Source organism: Argopecten irradians, chromosome 1 (assembly GCF_041381155.1).
Source record: "Argopecten irradians isolate NY chromosome 1, Ai_NY, whole genome shotgun sequence".
Taxonomy (NCBI): Eukaryota; Metazoa; Mollusca; class Bivalvia; order Pectinida; family Pectinidae; genus Argopecten; species Argopecten irradians.
The window spans coordinates 3,033,820-3,056,940 of record NC_091134.1 but is presented as its reverse complement, the minus strand read 5'-3'; the positions used below and the strand labels follow the sequence as shown (position 1 = coordinate 3,056,940).

Genomic DNA, 23,121 nt, shown 5'->3' with positions numbered 1-23,121 from the left:
TACAGTGTGTGTACACACTGTGTAATGATATCTTCTGTTGAGTGGTACAATGTGTGTACACACTGTGTAATGAGATCTTCTGTTGAGTGGTACAGTGTGTGTACACACTGTGTAATGAGATCTTCTGTTGAGTGGTACAATGTGTGTACACACTGTGTAATGAGATCTTCTGTTGAGTGGTACAGTGTGTGTACATACTGTGTAATGAGATCTTCTGTTGAGTGGTACAGTGTGTGTACACACTGTGTAATGAGATCTTCTGTTGAGTGGTACAATGTGTGTACACACTGTGTAATGAGATCTTCTGTTGAGTGGTACAATGTGTGTACATACTGTGTAATGATATCTTCTGTTGAGTGGTACTATGTGTGTATACACACTGTGTAATGAGATCTTCTGTTGAGCGGTACAATGTGTGTAAACACTGTGTAATGATATCTTCTGTTGAGTGGTACAATGTGTGTATACACACTGTGTAATGAGATCTTCTGTTGAGTGGTACAATGTGTGTACACATTGTGTAATGAAATCTTCTGTTGAGTGGTACAGTGTGTGTGTACATACTGTGTAATGAGATCTTCTGTTGAGTGGTACAGTGTGTGTGTACACACTGTGTAATGAGATCTTCTGTTGAGTGGTACAATGTGTGTACACACTGTGTAATGAGATCTTCTGTTGAGTGGTACAGTGTGTGTACACACTGTGTAATGAGATCTTCTGTTGAGTGGTACAGTGTGTGTACACACTGTGTAATGAGATCTTCTGTTGAGTGGTACCGTGTGTGTACACACTGTGTAATGAGATCTTCTGTTGAGTGGTACAGTGTGTGTACATACTGTGTAATGAGATCTTCTGTTGAGTGGTACAGTGTGTGTACACACTGTGTAATGAGATCTTCTGTTGAGTGGTACAATGTGTGTACACACTGTGTAATGAGATCTTCTGTTGAGTGGTACAGTGTGTGTACACACTGTGTAATGAGATCTTCTGTTGAGTGGTACAATGTGTGTACACACTGTGTAATGAGATCTTCTGTTGAGTGGTACAGTGTGTGTGTACACACTGTGTAATGAGATCTTCTGTTGAGTGGTACAGTGTGTGTACACACTGTGTAATGAGATCTTCTGTTGAGTGGTACAGTGTGTGTACACACTGTGTAATGAGATCTTCTGTTGAGTGGTACAGTGTGTGTACATACTGTGTAATGAGATCTTCTGTTGAGTGGTACAGTGTGTGTGTACACACTGTGTAATGAGATCTTCTGTTGAGTGGTACAGTGTGTGTACACACTGTGTAATGAGATCTTCTGTTGAGTGGTACAGTGTGTGTACACACTGTGTAATGAGATCTTCTGTTGAGTGGTACAGTGTGTGTACACACTGTGTAATGAGATCTTCTGTTGAGTGGTACAGTGTGTGTACACACTGTGTAATGAGATCTTCTGTTGAGTGGTACAGTGTGTGTACATACTGTGTAATGAGATCTTCTGTTGAGTGGTACAGTGTGTGTACACACTGTGTAATGAGATCTTCTGTTGAGTGGTACAGTGTGTGTGTACACTGTGTAATGAGATCTTCTGTTGAGTGGTACAATGTGTGTGTACATACTGTGTAATGAGATCTTCTGTTGAGTGGTACAATGTGTGTACACACTGTGTAATGAGATCTTCTGTTGAGTGGTACAGTGTGTGTACATACTGTGTAATGAGATCTTCTGTTGAGTGTGTACAATGTGTGTACACACTGTGTAATGATATCTTCTGTTGAGTTGTACAATGTGTGTACACTCTGTGTAATGATATCTTCTGTTGAGTGGTACAATGTGTGTATACACTGTGTAATGAGATCTTCTGTTGAGTGGCACAGTGTGTGTGTGTGTACATACTGTGGAATGATATCTTCTGTTGATTGGTACAGTGTGTGTGTGTGTACATACTGTGTAATGAGATCTTCTGTTGAGTGGTACAATGTGTGTACACTCTGTGTAATGATATCTTCTGTTGAGTGGTACAATGTGTGTACACTCTGTGTAATGAGATCTTCTGTTGAGTGGCACAGTGTGTGTGTGTACATACTGTGGAATGATATCTTCTGTTGATTGGTACAGTGTGTGTGTGTGTACATACTGTGTAATGAGATCTTCTGTTGAGTGGTACAGTGTGTGTGTGTACATACTGTGTAATGAGATCTTCTGTTGAGTGGTACAGTGTGTGTACATACTGTGTAATGAGATCTTCTGTTGAGTGGTACAGTGTGTGTGTACACACTGTGTAATGAGATCTTCTGTTGAGTGGTACAATGTGTGTACACACTGTGTAATGAGATCTTCTGTTGAGTGGTACAGTGTGTGTACATACTGTGTAATGAGATCTTCTGTTGAGTGGTACAGTGTGTGTGTACACTGTGTAATGAGATCTTCTGTTGAGTGGTACAGTGTGTGTACACACTGTGTAATGAGATCTTCTGTTGAGTGGTACAGTGTGTGTACATACTGTGTAATAGAATGAGTCATCTGTTGAGTGGTACAGTGTGTGTACACACTGTGTAATGAGATCTATTGAGTGTTACCGTTGTGTACATACTGTGTAATGAGATCTTCTGTTGTGTGGTACAATGTGTGTACACACTGTGTAATGAGATCTATTGAGTGTTACCGTGTGTGTACACACTGTGTAATGATATCTTCTGTTGAGTTGTACAGTGTGTGTACATACTGTGTAATGAGATCTTCTGTTGAGTGGTACAGTGTTTGTACACACTGTGTAATGAGATCATCTGTTGAGTGGTACGGTGTGTGTACACACTGTGTAATGAGATCTTCTGTTATGAGATCTTCTGTTGAGTGGTACAATGTGTGTACACACTGTGTAATGAGATCTTCTGTTGCGTGGTACAGTGCGTGTACATACTGTGGAATGATATCTTCTGTTGAGTAGTACAGTGTGTGTACACTCTGTGCAATGAGATCTTCTTTTGAGTGAAACAGTGTGTGTGCATACACGGTGTAATGAGATCTTCTGTTGAGTGGTACAATGTGTGTACACACTGTGTAATGAGATCTTCTGTTGAGTGGTACAGTGTGTGTACATACTGTGTAATGATATCTTCTGTTGAGTGGTACAGTGTGTGTACACACTGTGTAATGAGATCTTCTGTTGAGTGGTACAGTGTGTGTACATACTGTGTAATGAGATCTTCTGTTGAGTGGTACAGTGTGTGTACATACTGTGTAATGAGATCTTCTGTTGAGTGGTACAGTGTGTGTACACACTGTGTAATGTGATCTTCTGTTGAGTGGTACAGTGTGTGTACATATGTGTACATACTGTGTAATGAGATCTTCTGTTGAGTGGTACAGTGTGTGTACACAATGTAATGAGATCTTCTGTTGAGTGGTACAATGTGTGTACACACTGTGTAATGATATCTTCTGTTGAGTGGTACAGTGTGTGTACATACTGTGTCATGAGATCTTCTGTTGAGTGGTACAGTGTGTGTGTACATACTGTGTAATGAGATCATCTGTTGAGTGGTACAATGTGTGTACACACTGTGTAATGAGATCTTCTGTTGAGTGGTACCGTTGTGTACACACTGTGTAATGAGGTCTTCTGTTGAGTGGTACAATGTGTGTACACACTGTGTAATGAGATCTTCTGTTGAGTGTTACCGTGTGTGTATACACTGTGTAATGAGGTCTTCTGTTGTGTGGTACAGTTAGTAGTAGAATTTATAGAAGTGTTTGAAACAACGATGCGATTTTTTGCTAATTCGTCGGGTCGGTACTCTAAGGTGTGTTTGTTCTTGTTCTTCGTCTGTTTTGAACCCGACCCCGCGTCACAACTACATATACATTAATAATCCTGCTACGTTATGTTAAATGTATGTCATCAAACTATGTAAACGCCTACAAATAATGAATTTACACTCTGGCGAAACCTAGATATATGCTTCCCCTGACGGCATTATTTATCCTCTCGTATCTTTCTGTGTCAGATAGGTTTTCCAGGGTAATATACCTATGCAAACAAGTTTATTGCACAAACGATGGAATGGGTTGGCCTTCTTGTCACAACTATTGTCACAATTAAAATATGACGTTTCATTTAGTATGACGTCATTAAAAACAGAATACCTAAAGACCAAACTTATGCGTAGAAAAACATAACATTTTCTGCAGCTACGCTCCCACAAATGAAATGGTAGTTAACTATTCTGTCATATGCTGGGTAGGAAAAATGGGACATTCCTGCCTTGAGCCCCTAAAAAATTCCTCGGCAGATTTTTTTCTCTCGGGATTTATCTTATTTAGTAACACCCCAGCTGGACTATCCGCATCCTTCATACACGAAAGAGTCTTATATCATCTGTTTGTTTATTGATAGATTGTCGAGAATTCCCGTCAACACTTAGGGTCTGTTTCAAATGCTTGTCGGAGCCAAATGATACAATTCGATTTTAATCTTATAAATATTATAAGCTCTCATGGAGTAGATATTGAACTATAAAAAATTGTTGTAAATATATAGATTAAAGTATCTTTCTGGTGGTTCTATCGAAGAATAAGAAATTAATGAGTAGGGAATCCATGCCTGCTTCTTCACGGACCGCAAATATCGATACCCTGCTCAACTTTATTCTTAGAAAGAGTAACCAAAATGATACCTTAATCCCTAAATAACACTGTGAATGATGACTTGGAACAGATTTATATCATTATAAATATACAGAAAACAGCACTGTATGATACATATGATTTACTGGACTGTTGGAGTATACAATAACGAAAAAACAGATTTAAAAGAAATAACAAATGCAAAACATTATGTACAATGACAAATTAGCTAACGACAAATCGACAATATTGGTATCAAGATTTTGGACGAGTTACTTCCCTTGGTTCAACTCGATCGCAGCTCATGTCGTAATTTATTTACGGAGATATACTGAGCAAGTATCTTAACATATATATATATATATGTACAATATATCCAATAACATATTGATAAAATAAAACATCTGATGAAAACAAACAAGTAAGACACGTATCGACGTTCCTTCAAATGAATACACAGTGATGGTTCATGGACGATACCGATGAGTATTCACAATGTTATATATGCTGTATTGACATTAATTAGCGTAAACCATATTTTTATGAGATCCTGTGACTACCACAAAATCAATATGGCTTTGAATACACATAAAAAAGTCCAGAAATTAATGATAATAATACAAAAATGGCAATTTTTCATATTACAGCTGTTTTCTGGATATATACATACAAAAGGCAGTATATCAAAACATTATTTACTGGCAATAGTAATACATGATGATATTGGTTTTCAGAAATAATTGTAAAGCGAAGTGTAAGTTCCAGGATAACAGCAGAAAGTCGCCGTGACACGACACAATGTTTTCGTTTTGTTTTGGGAAAAATGTTGTACCCCTGAATTTTGGAAAGAAGTTCATACCAAGAAGGATACGAATATATTTTATCATATCGTGGTATGTTATCTTTGTACCAGGAAGATAACAAAATAATATGAATACAGAAAAAAACCACAATATCATGGACAAACACAACAAAGTCCATCGTAGATTATTTTCTATATATCTTATCATATTTACTTCATTTATGAAATAAAGTACTTTTATAATGTGGTGGAAGAGCCCACCTGTACTTATATCACTACCAGTCACACCACCAATCATATTGTATGTGCTCAGAACACCAACACGGACATATCTGACAATGTACGAAGGATATTGAGAATCACAGTTTTATCATTTTGAACAATCTGAGCAGGTTCGGTGATGCAGATTCTTTCATAACAAAATAGTCGATAGTGATAGTATGTGCCAGAGTTCTCTCTCCTGCTGTACATCATAATAAGACATGAATAGTAGTTCACTACTCCCGTTCTTCAATGTGTTAACGTTTTTGTAAACTTTTCTTTAGAATGTTGTATTTTGTAACTTACACATGCTGCATATGGTAGTATGCAGTGTCGATACCAATAGGAATTGTATCAAAGGTGTAATAATATGACATCAGAAACGTCACTTTCGTTTTAAAGTCGGTTCTAGATATACACTTTCGTCTTAATTTTACGTATACCCTGAGTGCGAATAAAACTATGTTTCATAATTCGTCCACAGTTATATCTTAAGAACATCCAACACATCCCGGTGGATTATAGAAAGAAGAGAATCTTTCCACACAGCATTAAGAGGATCATCTTCACCCTAGGAGTAATGTGCTACGTCATTGTACATCAGACACCTTTCATAATGCGTCGATTATAGATAAAAAAAAAACACTGATTCACACACGTCTGTCACAGTGTCAATGATTGAATAATGACCACCAGCTTTAACCAATTACCATATAGAACACTTATGTGTTGGGTTCATTCTGCTTCCTGGTTTGCATTTATAAGCCTCTGAGAAGTCTTTAGAATTCGACAATGGACCCAGTACTCTGAAACGAGGAAAAAGCCGATTACACAAAACCATATTGCTACAATAGCATTACGTACCAAACAAATCAATGTAATCTTGCTTGTACCAATCGGTTTCTTTGCTCTTAAAGTTTCTTGCTCTGTTTGTAACGTCACCCCTGATTGGGTAGGTGTAAATAAGACGACTTACCTGATTGATCCGGGACTGTGAACAGATGTTCGAATCTCGTGCAAAGCTTCCTCATTTCGCATGCTCCCACACCATATCTAATAATAGATAAAACAATATCATTCTGGTACATAAATGTTACATTATTCATACAAAGTAAGTATTACAATTAACAGCCAGGGTCATTTAAGGACGTGTCAGGTTTGTTGGTGGAGGAAAGCCGGAGTACCCGGAGAAAAACCACCGACAAGCGGTCAGTACCTGACAACTGCCCCACATAGGATTCGAACTCACGACCCAGAGGTGGAGGGCATGTGGTTATATGTCGGTACATCTTAACCACTCGGCCACCGCGGCCCCATACAAAGTAAGTATTACATCGATTTAAAGAACTTTATCCTACATGTATTTGCCATTTGAATCAGCATTATATGGAATTGGGGTCTGATGGGATGGAGGTGTGGTGGCATTGGCACGAAGTGTGATTGGATAAGCACGAGGTTTGATTGGACTAGAACGAGATGTGATTAGATTAGCACGAGATGTGATTGGATTAGCACGAGATGTGACTGAATTAGCACGAGGTGTGATTGGATAAACCCGAGATGTGACTGGATTTGATGGGACCGACACAAAATGTGATTGGACTGCTACGAAATGTGATGCGATTAGCTAGAGGTTTTTTGGGGTTGGAAAGAGATGTGATTTGATAAGCACGAGGTGTGATGGGATAAACACGAAATATGGTTGAATTAGCACGAGGTGTGATTGGATTATTGTATCTAATTGGATTAGCACGAGATGTTATGAGATTGGCACGAGATGTGATTAAATTAGCACGATATTTGGTGGGATTGGCACGAGATGTGATTGGATTAGCACGAGGTGTGATGGAGTAAGTAGGAGATGTGAATTGTATCACAGACATTTTTGCAAATATCAACTTTCATATTATAGCTTAATATTAACTAGTTATAAAATATGAAAAATTTTCTTGATCTGGATGACATCGTAAAACTATATATATGAATCGTATTTTCAGTAGCCTAATAAGGTTATTACCTGTCCGTAGTTTAGAAAGAAAAGTTGATCATGTGTCAGATCCAAACTTGGCAATGCTAATTCCTCCCCGTGCTTGGCCACCCATTTCTTATAGGCCTGTAAAGAGACATACATAATAGAACATCACACAGCAAAAGTCATGCTTAATTGGACAGAAGATGCTTACAAATATACTTATGAAAACAAGTGTAACAACTATTGAACTACGGGAACATGTTGGGTAGGTGAGACTACCACCTTGTCAGACATTTAGGTAAAAATATCGCATATCTAATATGTGTTAGAACAAAACAGATCAAATAGTTAAAACAATAAAACCGAAACTGAAAGCCTGATTTGTTAGACATTAATTGGAGAAATAATTCAATTTACAATACATGTTGGTAGTGTGAGTGAAAATACGACACAACATGTTTAAGTATAGACTGTCTTCTATATCTTATATACATACCCTATACGATTGTTTCAGACCACCATTATCTGCGATGTTTTCTCCTTGTGTATTTTTACCGTCAATCTGTAATGAGATTTATTTACATATGTATATGAAATATATGAAAATGTTTACTGTTACGTTAATACACACCCTCCCTGATCGGGTAACAGAACTGTCCGCTAAATCAGCTATCACCAAAATAGTTTGGTATCGTCTAGATCAATATAGAAACAACGTGGGTAAATGAGATGTTTACCTATCGGTAGTTAACACAAGTTTCATCTGATGTAACTTAGACCATAGGTCTATTGTTCTTAAAAAGAGACTTTTTAGAGCGAACCTAGCAACCTAAAACGACCTGATGATATGAGTGTATCTCACATTGAGTCCAATCTGTTCCAGAGTATAGCTGGAGTACTGGTCGATTACACACTGGGCCTGCTTTCGGAACGCCTCTATCGTTTCATTCTTCCACCACTGTTTCATGTTTCCATCCTTATCATACTGGCGACCTTAAAACAAAGAACATATATCAATTTAATTTAATTGCTTGAATTCGACTTGCTATGTCATAACAAATTCCATTATTAATTGAAATATTTTTTCATCAGTGAAAAATAAATGAAAGTCATGAGTTTTGCCAGTTTGCAGTGGCGGGATATACCATTTAATCTAAGCGTCGATCGTGCCGTTGCGATGGTAACACATAGAATATGTACACTCTTGCTTAAGGAGAGCTGAATATTTTTGAATATATAATTCTTCGATTATACAACATTTTTAAAAAAAATGTTAAAGTGTTTCAATAATCTTACAATTAATTAGATACTATGATAGTTTCTGAATAGGATATATCATACACCAAATACAAACAAGTAAAGTAGGAACAGGACATTATAATATGTACATCGTTTACGTATTTGCTTCTCTGTTATGTAGTGTTGAAATAACTGGTAGTGGTGGCAGAACATCACACGAAATGTCAAAACACACATTTAGCACCTGAATGAAATATGAATCCCTTAACTAGCCTACCTGACGTGGAATACTTTATAATTGTTGTGTACTATTACCAGACCATCAGATTATTACCTTTGTCGTCAAAGCCGTGTGTAATTTCGTGCCCAATCACCACTCCGACACCGCCGTAATTCAACGACCTGTTGATACCAAAGTCATGTTTACAAAGTCTGTCGCAACCACGACTCATACTTGATAATCCAAGGGTTACTTTTACTGCCGTTTTTGAACTGAACTGCATCATGTTAACTATAATATAGTCCAGGAGCGGATATAACGACAGGGGGTATAACCTCTGGAGCATACAAAATGCCAATGACTCATTAAAAACGAAGACATGGAGTTACCTGTAAGGTATTTGCGCAGAAAAACGACAATTTCAGTCTATACTGGGTATGGCTTTATTAGCGCATCTCAAAATCTAATCTTGGCGATTCGTTAGGTGTGACATTATTTATAATTCACCCTAAGCAATTTCCTGCTGTATTCTCAACTTATGGAATATGAAAATATTTCTAACTGAACCAGAGGTAGTCTCCTTCTGCATTCCAACATTGCCAGCATTGAGCATACAGCGAATCATAGTGACTACATACATATATCTAGAGCGTTAGCACATAAGTAAAAACATCAATTAGAATTTGCCAAATTTTCGTTTTTTGTTTTCATTAAATTGATATTGAAGTATTACGTAGTAATTATTCAGCTAAATGGAAACCACTTAACAAAAAGTGATGGCCGGGGCAATCAAGGTAAAATAGCAAAAAAATCTTGAATCGCCGTAAGACAAAGTACTGTAAACGTGTATGCTAAGAATGGTTAAGTCATGTTTTCTTAAGTCATTAGCCGTTTTGCATATGTTAAACGAGTCTATACTGGACCATGCTACTAAATGGTGATCTAAATAAGTTTAAACGTACTCATTTAAGCACAAAGTTTAGCGCAAATGCGAAAAGCTCTCAATTTATGTGATTTATTGCGAAAATATAAATTTGTGGTTAAATAGTGGAAATATCCTTTTACAATATTCAGGCTTCACATGAATTAGCGCTTCAAATGCTGCTAAAATAATACTACCGCTTAAATAACACTACCGCTAAAATAACAAAAATAACATTACCGCTAAAATTACAATACCACAAAAATAACAACACCGCTTAAATAACTTTACCGCTAAAATAATAGTACAGCTAAAATAATATTACCGCTAAATTAACGCTACTGCTAAAATAGCATTACAGCTTAATTAACGCTACTGCTTCTAATATAATTTCTGTGAAAACAACACTACCGCTAAAATATCATTACCGCTAAAAGAACACTAACGCTAAAATAACATTACCGCTAAAATAACACAACTACGAAATAGCATTACTGTTAAAATAACGCTATCGCTAAAATAAACATTTCCGCTAAAATAACATTACCGCTGAAATATCATTACCGCTAAAGTAACACAACCACGAAATAACATTACTCTTAAAATAACGTTATCGCTAAAATAACGCTACCGCTAAAATAACACTACCACTAAAATATCATTACCGCATAATAACATTACCGCTAAAATAACACTACCACAAAAATAACGATATCGCTAACATTACACTACCGCTAACATAACACTACCGCTAAAATAACATTACCGCTCAAATAACGCTACCGCTAAAATAATTAGGTTTACAGTATTTAACAATGGGAAGCAGAATGACGTCCAACGTTTGATATACATGTATCTATATACCAGAAGACATTTTTTACTTACTTTGGGAATTTATCACTGTAGAATAAAGGTTGTAGAATACCTGCTGGAAAAACTGAAACATAAACATCAAATATGACTCAATTATACGATGTACCCGAGTGGTGAATCAACTGCCTGTACCTTGTTGTTCCAACGTTCCGGTGTTCAATATTAACATGGAATTTCTTAAATATGTCACCATTTGTAAACAGGCGAACCACCAATATTAATACAAGAAAGACGTATTCAAGCGTTTTGTGCAGTACTCAATCTTAATTTTTATCTAAATTGCTCATCAGGTACACTGGTGTGTTTTTAATATTCATTTGAGAATAAATGTATGAAATAAATACCACGAGAAAGCACAACTACATAACATAATCAAACAAGGGACATAACTCGTACCTACCTATATCATTTGTGTTTGGGTTATAAAAAGCATTAACCATTGCTGGTCCCTGGTCCCATCTTCAAATAAAGAACAAATAAACACCAATAAAATACTAATTTTAGATTCAATATTTCATTTAAACATTTCTTTGTAAGATATTAAAAACATTTTAATAAGATATATTGTAAAAGACATTCCTTGTTTATTAAAAAAAGACTATCAAATATCTATCGTCTCTTTTAAAACTAAAAGTGTAACAAAATGCCAAAGTCTTACGCGTTTTTGTCCACAAGTTGTCGAAGCTTCGTCATAGTCATTCGGGCATCGTAAAGTTCCACATTTAAAATGTTCTCAAAGTACCGGTCCTCTTCAAAGTGGAGCTGATCAACAGGAAAGGTGGGTGATATGATTGACATATTAAGTAAAGCGATGAAAATATTATAGTTACATTAGCGAATGGTTTCCTTACCATGTTTTGTTTCGTTTTATTCAAACTTAAAATGTGTTGTCTTCACCAATGTGCCAAGTATTCATGTAGTAAAATCCATCAAATTACGACATAGCTCCGATTTCTCAACTCAAACAAAACCTAAGAATTAAACCAAAAACGTTTTTTCTTTTTATGCAACTGATATTAGAAAAAAGTCTGTTTTTTCACTAGAGATTGTTGGAGAAATCAGAGCTAGTGTTCCGTATGGATATTAGGTATACTTACAATGTCATACTTAGCATCCAGTTTGTTAGGCTCCGTTAAGAAATCTGGATATCCGATCCTTTCATTCATCGCATTAGCCTTTTAGAAGGAAAGACAACACATAGATCATTATTATAATCCTAACATAACTACCAAGTCATAGTTAAAACAATAACACGTACACATCTTTCATTGAAGGAGTTGCAAAAAAAAAAACAGCAGACAAAAATTTTAACATTCTGTGTTATTTGATTGTGAATTTACCATATGTATGATTTCATTTCATTTTGGATGTTGGATAATATGAAAGAGCAGGACCATATTTACCTTTTCCCGTGCAACTGCACGTGTGGCATCGTCCATCCATTCATTTTCCTCCAGCAATTCATTAAATGCCTCTCGTATGTTGTGGATCATCGTTAAAGCCTGGAAGTAATTATTAAGTAAGTAAATCGACTTTTCTATTGTAAAAGCCCTGCAGGTAGGGCGTAAGAATCGTACCTGCTGCCCCTATTGCATGATCGTAAAAGGCGACTAAATTTAGGATCTTAACTTTTCTTTCTCCCTAAATTACTTTGTTCTTCCTAGAGTCTCCCTTGACACCACCTCACTTTTGGCCTTTGGTTGAGCGCTCGTCCCTGTGAGGAAGGCTCTGGGTTCTGTCCCCTGGCCGAGACACACCAAAGTCTATTCTGCCCCTGCTTAGCGCTCAGCATATCGGGAGTGAGACGACTGGCCGTTGTCTGTATAATGTGACCGGGTGGGGATGTGTTGCTTGGTGTCTTCGGTGGCATGCTTCAGTGATATAGCACTATAAAAAAGGGCAACACGAATATAACGCAGTCTCCCAAAACACACACCTCGCACAACATACATGCAACACATCGCATTCATGGGAGGCCATCCTTACATGACCATAGCTGTTAATAGGACGTTGATAAATCAAACAAACAAACTATTGTGAAATGTTATGGAGACAACCGCATGATTCCTATCGAGTGCCTGATCAGGAATTGAACCCGGGTCTCCGGTGTGAACATATGTGTGTATTCCCTGTTTTTCTACAAATTTATGTACATGTATGTAGTTTTGCCATAACTACTTACCGATTCTTTACTCTCTTTTCTGAAGTTGTCCCGTATAAATACGGCGCCCACCGCCATCCCCAGCCGATCATTCACGTAGCCTACACACTTCTGCCATCGTGGCTTATCCATGGTGATTCCCTTCAAGGTTTAATGGCATAGCAAATAAACATAAGTTTATACCAAACAATATCATCAGTCGAAATCCAAGGGAGCGTCGAAAATAATTAAATTCATCAGAAATCCGACTATAACGAGTGGTCAAAATTAGGTGGACCGATTTCATTGCGATCCTAATCAACGTGAGCTTCATGTATCCCAAATATTGTTTTTGTTTTTATAATTTACAATAACGCATGGGTATTGCATTGAAAGATGCCCATAGGTTACATTTGAAGATGCATAGCATGCAAGTTTATTATCTAGTTCATGCTTGATTTCAGTTTTTGATCATTGACAATTTTAGGATATTTATTATAAACATATTAATGAAGGTATTATGATTGTTGATATCCTTGTGAATGTATTCAGCGTCCCATCTTTTATCACCTATATATCAGCATTACATTGTATAATAAGGAGAGGGGCATAAGTCTTACTACCAACCTGTAACACCCGACGGTAGTCTCGTCGAGCCTGCTGGAAGTTTTCTGTCATTTCCGGTGCAAACCCCATTATTACTCGCCATAGGATGTAGTTAGATAGGACTCTAAATCATGGAAAAAGTCTCTATAGTGAATTTATTAATGGTCACGTAAAGATTGTAAAAAAATACAAGAAAAAAGTTATTTTGTTTGCGGAACTTGTTGCTAAGTGGCAAAAATATGTAATTTTAGAAACAAACAAAATCACGAAATATTGCCATAATCAACCTTTAAAAGATGATATAATTTGTCAGTTTTGTATTTCGATACATCAACCGTTTCAATCCTACCGTTTGTCCGTGCGTTTAATAAAATAAAAAATCCTTACTTTTTGTCTGTGCGTTTAATATAATCAAGAATCCTTGCTGTTTGTCTGTGCGTTGAATAAAATCAAGAATCCTTACCGTTTGCCGTGCGTTGAATAAAATCAAGAATCCTTACCGTTTGTCTGTGCGTTTAATAAAATCAAGAATCCTTGCTGTTTGTCTGTGCGTTGAATAAAATCAAGAATCCTTACCGTTTGTCTGTGCGTTGAATAAAATCAAGAAACCTTACCGTTTGTCTGTGCGTTTAATAAAATCAAGAAACCTTACCGTTTGTCTGTGCGTTTAATAAAATCAAGAATCCTTGCTGTTTGTCTGTGCGTTTAATAAAATCAAAAATCCTTACTGTTTGCCGTGCGTTTAATAAAATCAAAAATCCTTACCGTTTATCTGTGCGTTTAATAAAATCAAGAATCCTTACCGTTTGTCTGTGCGTTCGATAAGATCAGTCAGATCAGATAAGTAATTTGTTGCAAACGTGACAATGGGTTCAGACTCATCAAACGGGTCCTCCACAAAGACACTGAAGTAACCCATCCAGTCAAACTGTAAGGTAGTCATGTCAATACTCATTAATTCAATATTTACGTGTTTTATAACATTTCAATAAATTTATTTCTGATAAGCGCTGACACGTAATTATACTGTTACAGATATATCACCTGATACATTATTGTAAAATATCCTATCCTTTGATTTACCATAGATAAATACTTTGATTTCGACTGCTGTTTAAATATCTATTCTATGAACCAACTTGTTTTTTTGTACATCACAATGCGATATACTTTCAAAACGAGTTAGTTTCACTATTCTACTGCACATTTATGAAATATGTGATTGTATAAATAACGAAAACTAAAGGGATAGTGATCTAAATCTACGCTCATTACAGTTAAATGTTTTGCTTTGAAAAATGAAGGAAAAGGGTCGTGCCTTCCTCGAGAGAAAATATGCCAGAAGTATCTGGAAAAGATGCCATATCTTTTTTTATTCAATGGATTATTCAAGACGTTTCCTTGTTTGGTATCTGTAGTGTTATGCCCCAGTATCATTATTTATGTACTATTAATGCACCAAAACATAAATACGCTGCAGCCTTCTAAACACATACGCGTTTGTCACACAAGATACAATGTATTTTATCATTAAATGGCACCAACTATTAACAGTACGTTTACCGCCGACAAAGCATAAATGATATTCATTAGTTGAACAATAATTGGTGTTTGATCATGTATATATATGTCTAATTAACACAAAAAATCATATAAAATGCTTTATTTCGCCTTTGATGCATGCGCAATCAGTACTTCCTTCCATATAGGATATAGTGACACGGAATTTTTTCGGGATGCAATTAATTATTTTTCATATCTTTAACTTGAAGTAAAATTAGAAGCTCAAACTTTTCAATGGTGGTAATGGTGTAAAGTAAGTAACTTTTGTAACTGAAGAAAAATATTTAATCGTCTGTTCCTGTTTTTAATAGTGAAAAAATACCATTTGTCAGCGGTGGAGCATCTTTAACAGTACGTTTAGCATAGATATTGTACCAATCAACAATCAACATCCTTTATAGATTGAAACTCGTCATGTCTTAGATTCCTATTTATCAACGAATAGAATAAATTTCATATATCTTTCTTACTGTTACATACAGACTCATATAAAAATTATTTAGGTTACAAGATGAATACGAAGTAGTAAAATGAGATCAGGATATACAGTTGCACAACCTAGTTATATATTTCCACTGACCCTAATAGTACGATCATTTATCAAAAGCACGGAAGTTTCTGTTTTCTGAATAATTTTATTACATATTTAGATATTTCGCACAGGAGGATAAACAAAATTAAAATGAAAGAGTAAAACTAAATCAAGCAGATGACAACATCCCGGTATCAATATTTAATTTAATTTCTGTGAATGTAGGTTTCCGATTGAATATATAACAGCTCGTGTCTGCTGTATTGTGAGCATGCGTGCGTATTTACCACATAGTGAATACCATAATACACACTGAAAGGAATTACAGTAAATGGGCTTTTTCATCGATCCGGTCAAGTGTTATATCTATGTCTGACAATTATGTACATTGATTCAAATGTTCCTGTCAAGATTGAAATAAAACTATTGATACATGAACGGCCCAGCTCGAGGTGTGAATGGTGTGATATATCGAACAATTCCCAGTAGAACGTGTTGGCACCTCGTACCTTGGGAACCAGTCGTTTCAGGTCCCTGATGGTTATTTTACGATAAAGAGCTCCGGTATCATGCCTCTCCGACTGAGGTTTTGTTACCTACAATACACAAAACGAGGCGATGAACAAATTTTGATGAGACCGCCCAATAGCGCTGTTTATTGTCAGTAACATATCATCTTCTGTTCTGACACCAACTTACACACGTTACACGTGCAGTTATCTAATACATTTGTTTCCATTCTATCAGAGTAGTAATAAAATTATATTTAATATTTTGAAGCCATTAAGGCAGTAATACATCAATGTGTTAGGTTTATTGTAGCAGGATTTGATGTCTATATGATATAGCCTGTACAAATATCAAACTACTCTATCTGTCATGTCTGCAGTATTGAAGTGATGTCAGATAAAACGATGCTTTTCATATATATCAAATCACCTTCCTTCAATCGATCAATACATAATAAATAAATGAATAATGAACTGTGTTTCTTGTGAATGCGAAGAAAAAAATCTGTTTTAAAACTGTCGTTAACAAATTTTAAGTTTTTTGAATATTTTTTCCAAACATATGAGAGTACTGTGGTTTTAAGATTTTCCCTACAGATTTACATGATTAAGGAATTGAAAGCACACATGAATGAGACAAGTGATAACCATAAGAAAGGGCTCCTTCCCCGCTAAGTTGACCTTTAGCTGCAGTAATGGCGGCGTACCGGCTCAAACAGCCATTTTTGTTCTCACACCCAATGTAAACAATATCCATTATAATAGTGACGAAGATCATCCCAAATTTCAAATTTTCACTGGAATAAGACTATTTCTAAATGTTTGCCTTGTAAGATGTCGCTGTGGCTATTTTGAACTTCCATGTAGTTGGCTAAGCAAAATCTCTTCAATTTTGATAAACGAGGACATCATGATGAAGCAATGACGTTTTTTTAAGTTCGAATTTATATCAATGATAATATAATATTTCTAATTTATATTTGATGATGATATAATATTTCTAATCAATATAAAATGATGATAATGAGTTTTTTTAATCAATATAAATGATGATATAATATTTCTAATCAATATAAATGATGATATAATATTTCTAATCAATATAAATGATGTAATGTTTCTTATGAATATCGATGATATAATATTGTAAATTTATATCGATGATGATGATATAATATTTCTAATCAATATAAATGATGATATAATATTTCTAATCAATATAAATGATGATATGATATTTCTAATCAATATAAATGATGATATAATATTTCTAATCAATATAAATGATGTAATGTTTCTTATGAATATCGATGATATAATATTGTAAATCAATATCGATGATGATGATATAATATTTCTAATCTATATCAATGATGGTATAATGTATCTAAAATGATCTCGTGAAGTAAAATTGATCTATCATAACAGTATTACCTTTACCATAATCGAAAGAAATGCATCTTAGTAACCCGTTAAGGTGTTGCAGAATACATCCATTACACAAAATGAACAGCTATCAATGGTTTTGATGCGTTTCTTGTTGACTTTGTCGATTTGAATACTTTTGTAACTGTCATCTCTTGTTATCGCCGACAATGCTAATAATACTAAAATAAGCGACTAAAAGACAGCCATGCACTGAACAGTACCATCTATATGTTCGACAAAGCTACAAAGTTGGATTGCAGTAAAATGTAAATATATCCTGATGTACTCACGTTTGCAAGATTTGTTTCGAAATTTAAAACATTAATCATATCTTCTCGTGCTCGGGTTGGAGAAGCACCCAGGAGTTCAGCAAACCGTATCATATATTGGAGGTAGGCAGTTTTGTATGCTGAACTTTGGTCCGTCAGGTAGTACTCCCGACTAGGCATACCGAGGGCTGGCTGGTCCAACTGTATCGGAAAACAGAGAAATGATGACCATTTATTACATACTGTTAACAAACAAAGTTGCATATATTCCTTTTTTTAAATGATACTATTAACAGTGTACAGCGGAAGCGTCCTCATTTAATATGTTTACTATTCATAGAAAACTAAGCATTTCAATCAACCCACCCATCTTTATTTTGAACTGTCAGTGATATTTTCAAGTACCAACAATAATGATAAACCGAATACTACAAAAGCAATGGAAATAAATTATGAAATAAATATTGTAATTTACAAAACTTTAGTATGTTGTTTGCTAAAAGTATGTATTAAGCATTATGACACTATTATAGATTGTGCAATGTATCTGTATCAAAGCAAACTGTAACCATGTCGACTGGTCAGGCGTTGACAGAGATAACAGTTTTATGCCTCTTTCTGTTCACAGATAAAATACAGACCAGCGAACATTTGTCGCTTCTCCGTCAAGTGCGACCGTTAGGGGATGATAATATGTAGCTTATTGAGGGTGACGTCTGGTGCCGGGAGACCCTATAATACGGCTCGGTATCCTACATGTAATGGCTAGCATCTATCTGTATGGACTTTTTACATTAGGGGTTTTATCTTCATGTGTAATAAATAGTGAATATTACCTTCTCAATCAGATGTTAGGAGCAATGCCAGCTATGGAAGTAAACACGTTTTATCAGAGTAGCTGCGTATCTGCCTCCTCTAATGGTGTCATATGACACTTAAATTCAGAAGAAAATTGTCATCTTTATTGCTTCGTTAATTAAAACTCTTTATTGTGTAAAAGGCTAGAGATACACGTTCGCCCCTCAATTCTCATGTGTAGACAGTACAATCAAGTCTGACAGATATCTCAGGGGGACCCACCAATACAAAGCAATCTAATTGCTTCATCGTAAGGCGACAAATATGCCGGAATTTGCCAGTGCGATCTGAACAATCTAATTAACGGTCCGGTATGGCACGCTTTGAGATCCGGCCTCGAGGTGAAGCCTTGGGTCCCCTGAGACACCTTCCCACAGGCGGAACCTTAGTGCCTTCCATTGTCAGACACACCGAACATCACACCAATGATGTCGCCCCGTTAATGACTTGACGGTACATACTTCTAAGCCGTTACAATGATACACTAGAAAACCACAAATGGTGCCAATTCCCCCCCATTCCCCCTTTGACTATTTCGTCACCGTTTATAGTCATTTTATTTCGTTTCAATGTTGCTTTGCTCAATTTTGATCTTTCACGACGCAAGACGAATGAACACTTAATCTATATCGTTGCAAAAATAAGGTATTTCTATTACATATCTACAACCATTATTATTTTTTTCACAAATTTCACCTGTCTTACACAGATAGCTTACACTAATTTTTCACATGTGATGTCTATGTCAAAATTAATCATCAACATGAATAGTTTGTGTACTTCGTATAAGAGCTTGTAATATAACGCTGTTTTGTTAAAGGGAATGGTAGTCACCTGTATGATATTCATTGACGAATTCTTGTCGTCTGCTCCGACCCAGCAGTCGATTAGTATTGGAGCATTATAAACCCCACGCATCTTTGCTAGCACTTCTTCCAGGTGGAAATTTTCTGCTGACCACATGTCATCCACCACCGGCCACCGACCAAGGTCTTCAAGTACTCGTCTCAGGGGCCGATCACCAACCTCTTCAATTGTGGCTGATGGAAAGATGGCAAAGATGTGGCAACACATATAAATGCACGATATATCACTTTTTACGGATAGCAACATTAGTATAACGAAAGGTCATTCTCTTATATAACCAAAAGTATTTTAGTATTGTAGCTTGTCACATTCACGAAATAGAAACTAACAAAAATTGAGCTTTCATCATCTGAATTCAAACACTCTGATTAATTTTGAAAGACGTTTCAGAAACACCACATATATGCACTGCTCACAGTGAAACACTCTTACAACGAGTCCATGGTAAGAAAGTAGTCATATATTCCCCATCAAGTTTCCTATAAGATGTATGTAATGTCTATATAGGAAACGGAGGGGTTGCGAGATGGATGTTGATAAAGTATGATTTACCGTCTATTAGTCCCACCATCCGGTGTTTATGACGTCACGATATTACGTCACAATCGCAGGAATGAGGGAATAATTGACGGTGAAACCCTCGTGTTAAAAAGATGCAAAATGAAGACTTAGCTATAATCACATTTGACAGTGATGGTTCCTACGGCTGTTATCATACATAAGTCAGTACTTAAGGATTGCAACAAGGCGATACTGATAGTAGTATAGTTGTAAACATCTTGAATCCCAGATAAACCATTCTTAATGATGACATTTGGTTACCCTTACTATTCATTTTACCAGATATAACATTATAATATTTTTCATTTAAATGCAATTCCATTTTTCGTTTCTACGACCTGCAGTGTTGCATGTTTTCATCAATTGAATATGGAATTTCGCAAATTCGATAGAGTACGAAAATTATGGCCGCTTCAACACGGGTATAAATAAGTTCATCGTAGTATGAATAATGAATAATATTAATGGTATGATTGCTCGCCGCCTAGGTCGCTGTCCGCATGTATATTGCGGCGGAATATGTGGTAACTTTTAATTACAGCTTCTTACAAATCCAGTAGGACGGATTACACTTGAGAGAACCCGATATGATGAAAGCAATATATCTACCTGGAACTATAGCATATTTCATCATCCGATTGCAATGAAGTGCATGTTCTGATCCCCCTAAGTCTAAAGCACTGAGGCGATGTTACAGATATTGTGTAGTTCTGCCGGCCCTGGTAATAATACGTAACTAGTGCTTGTTACAATGGTGATATAGAGCGAGGGTGGGTGTCTATGCAATTTTCCTATAAATTAAACTTTAAAATCGATTATCTTACTCAAACTGTGAAATTCGTTTTACGTTCACAGTGGAAATACAACATGTGCGTATATTTCTTCATTTCAGCAGCCGCATATTTGTTAGAGATTGATAAACAATAATCTTATTAGCACATTTATAGCCTTAAATGGCTAACATGAATGGTATATCCTCGTTTTGAAATGAACACCATTGATAACCACGTTTAGACTGTAACAAAAGTTCTGCCTTTGACCCCCCCCCCCCCTTTTTTTTTGAGAAGTGTTTTTTAGAAGACGGTTATAATGAACTTATGGGGATCGACGAAGTCACATCGTTATATGCATACTTAATACACATATTACTAACATATTATAAGAACGTCGGCGGGTAATGAAAATAATGTTATATGAATTCGTTATAAACGTGTTTTCCTTTATATAACAAAAAAGACAGAGCGACCATTTCTCCTTTCCAAACAAGTCTAAACTTTTGCTTCACTTCCAAAAACTATTACTTCCTATGTAGAATTCAAAAATGCTTTCCTCTAAATTTACTGTAAAACTAGTGTTTTCGTACGAACAATTTGTGTGTTTAAATTTGGCGTTTCCAAGTGCTTTGTCAAATGTTGACGCGTACATGGATCTCCATGGCAGATCGACATTCTGGTGATATACGGTTATTGCACATGTCAGTAATCTTTTTTTCTCTAGATTTCCAATCAACGCAAAACAACATGATTACAATTGAAGTCAAATACAATCTTAGAAAACCATTTCAAACATTGTCCTTCAATAGAAATTATAATTGATAGCATAATACATTTTCACATTTACATGTTTTCAAACATTTTCTCAAAACATATCCAAAAATCCCAATTTACTAACGGTTCCATTATTGAATTAAAAACCTGTCTATAGCGTATCTATTATCGTACTTATCTTATTTCTTGTTTAACGAAAATACACGGAACCATAGATTTACAAAGCGGACAAACAGTAAATACACCACCGAAATGGTAACAAATTAACGGATAAACGTACAATATTGACGCAAAATATAAATTTGAATGGCAGAGTGATGCAATCACTTTGAATGATTTATCATTCGTAGGTCTTCGTATTAAATCATCTGACGTGTTCTTTTCCATTTATGTATTTGTGCATTAATTATGGCTAAACATTTGATGGGATTATTAGAACGAAACCCAAACACGAAATGTAAAGGGAACATAAAGGATCGATAAAGGGATGCTTACTATTGGCAATAAAACGTCTATGAGAAGACCAGGCGTTTCAAAGGAGTTAACGACAATTGAGTTTATGTTGAATCAGTCAATACACTGTCTTATTGATGTTATAACTTTAACACGATAAACATAATACATATACTACTCAGTGATTTTAATAGTACTAGGCATTATGAAAAGTTGATAAGGAGAAAACCTAATTTTTGCTTTATTTTTCACTTACCTACTACCTGAGATTTTGAATTCTTAGTAAGAATGATAACTCGTCATAAAACCAAACTACTAGTAATCTGACGGAGAAACAAACAAATAAACAAGGAACAAAGGTTTATCTATCAAAGCCCACCGTAACAATAGTGTTTTGTTATAGATTGTTAAAGGTGAGATATCGAAGGCCGTATTGTATACAAATATTGTAACTATTAGTGACAAAGCAAATATCTTTTTATTGTTATGGAAATGAAGGTTGCTAGATAGTTACGACATGTTCTTATAAACAAGGTATGAACATGTATAATATATGGTAAATGCCAGATTTATGGGTAAAGATGAATTATCGAATTAAAAATACATAATTTGAAAACTATTTCGCAGGTTATTATCCTCAATGATAGTCGTTCTAATTTTCTTATAATCCATCTGTATAAGATTTTGTTCCAAAGACTTGGGATGATTATATGTATCTGTGTAAATACACAGTATAGCGGTATAAATGTATGTCATATTCGTGACGCAATTATAAACGTAATAGGGCAATAAAAGGACCACGAAACGTATTGCTAATATGTATCTGCTATCAGATGTGATGAATACGAAAAAAGTACACTTTTATCACCGGATGATGACAAGACC

The 23,121-nt window shown here is 35.7% G+C and overlaps 1 protein-coding gene across 1 annotated transcript in view; it reads right to left on the bottom strand.

Annotated features, from left to right (window-relative positions):
* Window positions 1-3,591: 3,591 nt before the first annotated feature.
* LOC138315229 (neprilysin-1-like) overlaps window positions 3,592-23,121 on the bottom strand; it is a 44,344-nt gene continuing 24,814 nt past the window's right edge. The window contains exons 6-22 of the mRNA XM_069256092.1: window positions 19,643-19,848; window positions 17,972-18,151; window positions 16,254-16,340; window positions 14,453-14,577; window positions 13,671-13,773; window positions 13,086-13,205; window positions 12,307-12,405; window positions 12,001-12,078; window positions 11,562-11,665; window positions 11,304-11,362; window positions 10,916-10,967; window positions 9,223-9,290; window positions 8,512-8,642; window positions 8,146-8,211; window positions 7,695-7,790; window positions 6,654-6,730; window positions 3,592-6,483 (exon numbers count right to left, since the gene is read on the bottom strand). Of these exons, the coding sequence (XP_069112193.1) occupies window positions 6,384-6,483; window positions 6,654-6,730; window positions 7,695-7,790; window positions 8,146-8,211; window positions 8,512-8,642; window positions 9,223-9,290; window positions 10,916-10,967; window positions 11,304-11,362; window positions 11,562-11,665; window positions 12,001-12,078; window positions 12,307-12,405; window positions 13,086-13,205; window positions 13,671-13,773; window positions 14,453-14,577; window positions 16,254-16,340; window positions 17,972-18,151; window positions 19,643-19,848 (1,751 nt within the window). The 3' untranslated portion in view covers window positions 3,592-6,383. The remainder of the gene's footprint in view (window positions 6,484-6,653; window positions 6,731-7,694; window positions 7,791-8,145; window positions 8,212-8,511; window positions 8,643-9,222; window positions 9,291-10,915; window positions 10,968-11,303; window positions 11,363-11,561; window positions 11,666-12,000; window positions 12,079-12,306; window positions 12,406-13,085; window positions 13,206-13,670; window positions 13,774-14,452; window positions 14,578-16,253; window positions 16,341-17,971; window positions 18,152-19,642; window positions 19,849-23,121) is intronic.